Genomic DNA, 3455 nt, shown 5'->3' with positions numbered 1-3455 from the left:
CCCCCCACCTGGGCGATTACAACAAGAACACACCCAAGTCCACCCTTACAACACGGACAAGATTACTCCTCACGCCTAACCCACAAGGACAACTCCATAAAGAATCGGTCAAGGTCGCCTTTGAGCAGTCCAGCTTTGCTTCCAGGCCCTTGCTTCTGACAGTATTCTCATGCCTATACTCTCCAAAGATGTCGATGACGGTAATTTAACTGGAACTATGGTAATCCCTCCTTCTCGGTTTATAGGGCTTATCTCAAAATTTTAGTTTTTTCATTTTATAAGGCTCAATTTGGTTGTTCCCCCATCATATGTTCAGATTCCAAGGTGCATTAAATCATTGCATGCGAGTATTAGGAGAAAATTGACCAATGCATGTACTTTATACATGCATGCATTGCAATTAATGCATTTATAAACATAATTTTTTAAGGAAAACAAAAGCATTAATTAGGTGCTTTTGCAAACTACAAAAAGTATTCCACTACTCATCATCTACCTTGGTTGGTGAGATTTTTAAATTGAGCCCTATAAACCGAAAAGGAGGGAGTAGCTAGCTAGAATGCCTTCAAATCGAGAAGGGCAATCAGATATGCGAAGAGGAGCCTTGACTTCCGTGTAGGAACAAGGGGATGACTGGCTCCATCTAGTCTAGATTTATAATTGGCTTCACTATGATACAGTGAAGGTGCATCACGTGGCCGACCTAGCTAAGAATTTTCAGCGGATTTCTAGCATGTCGATCTTGCAAGTGCCATTCAAAATTATTCCTCCGGGAGATGAGACACACTCCATCCATCGATCCCATCTAACCACCCCAAGCTAATTAATCCGCCATCAAGCTGCCACTCAACTCCTAGATGCCATCTGAAACTATTCCAAAATCCGTTAAGCATATCCAGGTCTCCATTCTTCATAATATCCTACTTGATCTTGATTAGCAAACTATGCCCGACAATATATACATTAACAAGTGGATTTGTACTAATCTTCTGGTTTCTCCATCAAAGGATTCAATCGAGCAGCCAATCGATCCGCTTCACCGAAAAAACAATCCGAGCCCGGTCAGCTCTTTGCGTGCCCGCCCGCCCTTAATTGCATACACATGTATACTAGTTTGGTAACATGTCGCCGTTGGTTAGGTGCAAATGCGTGTGCACGAAAGCCCCAGGAAAGTGACACCGTCGATGCATGCATTATCAAACCCTTTTATCACAACGGTAAGATTAGCTCTTCTGACTTGTACCCCTCAACATCAACAAAAAAAAGCTCTTCTGACTTGTAGCTTCAAGCCATGCGACTTGCACATGTTGATCCACGTTTGTAAGCAACGTACGTCCTGCTAGCTGCGACTTGTGGACCTGTTTGGAATTGTGGATCAGATCGAGCTATGCGGCTAGCAAATTGCATCGGACACATTTGACCGAGGACCGACCGATTATAAATACCTTTGCAGCGCTTTGCTTGAGGAAGCCACACGACACCCTTTAGTACCTGGAAATCCTATAGCTCCATCCATCTGCTGCAGAGTGAGAAAGATGGCGTCCAGAGCAGCAGCGGCCCTCGTCGTCGTGGCCTTGGCCTGCGCCGCCGTCCATTCGGCAGCGGCGGGGCTCTCGCCGGACTTCCACGCGGTGTCCTGCCCAGACCTGGAACACATCGTCAAGTACCACGTTGCCGAGGCCTTCCGCAAAGACGTCGGCGTCGCCCCCGCCCTCATCCGCATCCTCTTCCACGACTGCTTCCCGCAGGTACGTATACGGCACAAGTATACAATTTTCGTATGGTTGTGCGTACGTGACTAAGTGAACATATGTATGTATGTATGACACTTGTTACTATCCTCCAAAAAGAAAGTATGACGCTTGTTACTTACTGTATTTACTGTTGTTGCAGGGCTGCGACGCCTCGGTGCTCCTAACCGGGAATAACAGCGAGCAGGGGATGGGGCCCAACCTGACGCTCCGGCCGGTGGCGCTCAACCTCATCGAGAGCATCCGCGCCGCCGTGCACCGCGCCTGTGGCCGGACTGTCTCCTGCGCCGACCTCACCGTCCTTGCTACCCGCGACTCCCTCGTGCTGGTACGCTACGTACCCTAGACCTTCGTGCCTGCCATGCAGCACGCAACGGCCATCAATCCAAATCCGAGTCTTCAGATTGGATGGTTATTCCTGGCGTACGTCGACATAGAGATTTACTGACGACTAACATATACGTCTACGTGGTGGATGTAGGCTGGCGGACCCCACTTCGACGTGGCTCTGGGCCGACGTGACGCGCTAGCCCCAGCGTCGCAGGACCTCGTCTTCACCCTACCGGCGCCATCCTTCACCGTGCCGGAACTCCTCAAGTCCTTCGGCGACCGGAACCTCGACAAGGCGGACCTGGTGTCCCTCTCTGGCGCGCACACCTTCGGCATCGCCCACTGCTCCTCCTTTTCCGACCGCTTCACGCCGGACGTCGATACCAACCCGGCAATCGACCCCAATTTCGCCGCCAAGTTAAAGGCCAAGTGTGCCAAGGACGTGCCTGCGGGCACCGTCAACCAGACCCTCGATGTGCGTACGCCGGACGTGTTCGACAACAAGTACTACTTTGATCTCATCGCCAAGCAGGGCCTATTCAAATCGGACCAGGGCCTCATCGTCCACCCCGACACCACGCGTATGGCGACGCGGTTCTCACTCAACCAGGGGGCGTTCTTGGAACAATTCGCCAAGTCCATGGTGAAGATGAGCAACATGGACTTGCTCACCGGCAGCCAGGGCGAGATCCGGTTCAACTGCGCCGTCCCCAACAGCCGTGTCGAGGGTATTGAGACCGCCAGCGACGAGGGCCATGCCGCCGCCATGTAAGCGATTGGTTAGTCGCCGTGCTTGCTGAAGTGTGTGAGCGTGTCTGTGCTACAATCGTCTCATGGTGCTAGTGGTTTTGTGTAGTTGTGGTGTCGTAATAAAATGAGTGATCAGACATCATGCCCCAAGTATATGAGTCCTACCATATCAGTGTGATCACCATACATCGTAAAATATGTCTTTGGCTATGGTTCCAGAAATGCTACCTCGGTCACAGTCATCCTGTTTCCTGTCACTACATGATGGTCAATGCAGCATAAGGCCACAAACGAATGCTACCAAAACTTGCCTAAGCAACGTTGTGTAGATATAATATATTTCCTTCGTCCTAAAATAAGTGACTCAACTTTGTACACAAAGTTAGTAGTACAAAGTTGAGTCACTTATTTTGAGGCAGAAGGAGTAGAAAATTGGTGTACCACACCGGAGTGAAAGGGCTGCTCCGGCGGTATAGACGGACGTTGCAGATCAATCTTAGCAGAAATCGGACGGACATACTAATCGCCGATGGCCTGGCGAGTAAGGCGCGGTGGAGGTCGAGAAGACATGCTACCTAGAAAACCTGTCGCGCCCACAATACTTAAATCATTTATTTTGTAGCT

At 50.1% G+C, this 3455-nt stretch overlaps 1 protein-coding gene across 1 annotated transcript; it reads left to right on the top strand.

The window, feature by feature from the left end:
* Nucleotides 1–1447: 1447 nt before the first annotated feature.
* Nucleotides 1448–3073, top strand: LOC109747437 (peroxidase 12). The gene is made up of 3 exons (XM_020306494.3): nucleotides 1448–1748; nucleotides 1894–2079; nucleotides 2233–3073. The coding sequence occupies exons 1-3, from the start codon at nucleotides 1536–1538 to the stop codon at nucleotides 2851–2853; spliced, it is 1020 nt and encodes a 339-aa protein (XP_020162083.1). The 5' UTR covers nucleotides 1448–1535; the 3' UTR covers nucleotides 2854–3073.
* The last annotated feature ends 382 nt before the right edge of the window (nucleotides 3074–3455 follow it).

This window comes from Aegilops tauschii, chromosome 2 (genome assembly GCF_002575655.3).
Source record: "Aegilops tauschii subsp. strangulata cultivar AL8/78 chromosome 2, Aet v6.0, whole genome shotgun sequence".
Classification (NCBI taxonomy): Eukaryota; Viridiplantae; Streptophyta; class Magnoliopsida; order Poales; family Poaceae; genus Aegilops; species Aegilops tauschii.
This window is presented reverse-complemented; position numbering and strand designations above follow the sequence as displayed.

Bases quoted from the DNA above. Each gene is read 5' to 3' on its own strand.
- LOC109747437 (XM_020306494.3), top strand. From the start codon at position 1,536: ATGGCGTCCAGAGCAGCAGCGGCCCTCGTCGTCGTGGCCTTGGCCTGC. The intron at 1,749-1,893 runs GTACGTATACGG...CTGTTGTTGCAG, and splicing joins TCCACGACTGCTTCCCGCAG to GGCTGCGACGCCTCGGTGCT. The intron at 2,080-2,232 runs GTACGCTACGTA...TGGTGGATGTAG, and splicing joins CCCGCGACTCCCTCGTGCTG to GCTGGCGGACCCCACTTCGA.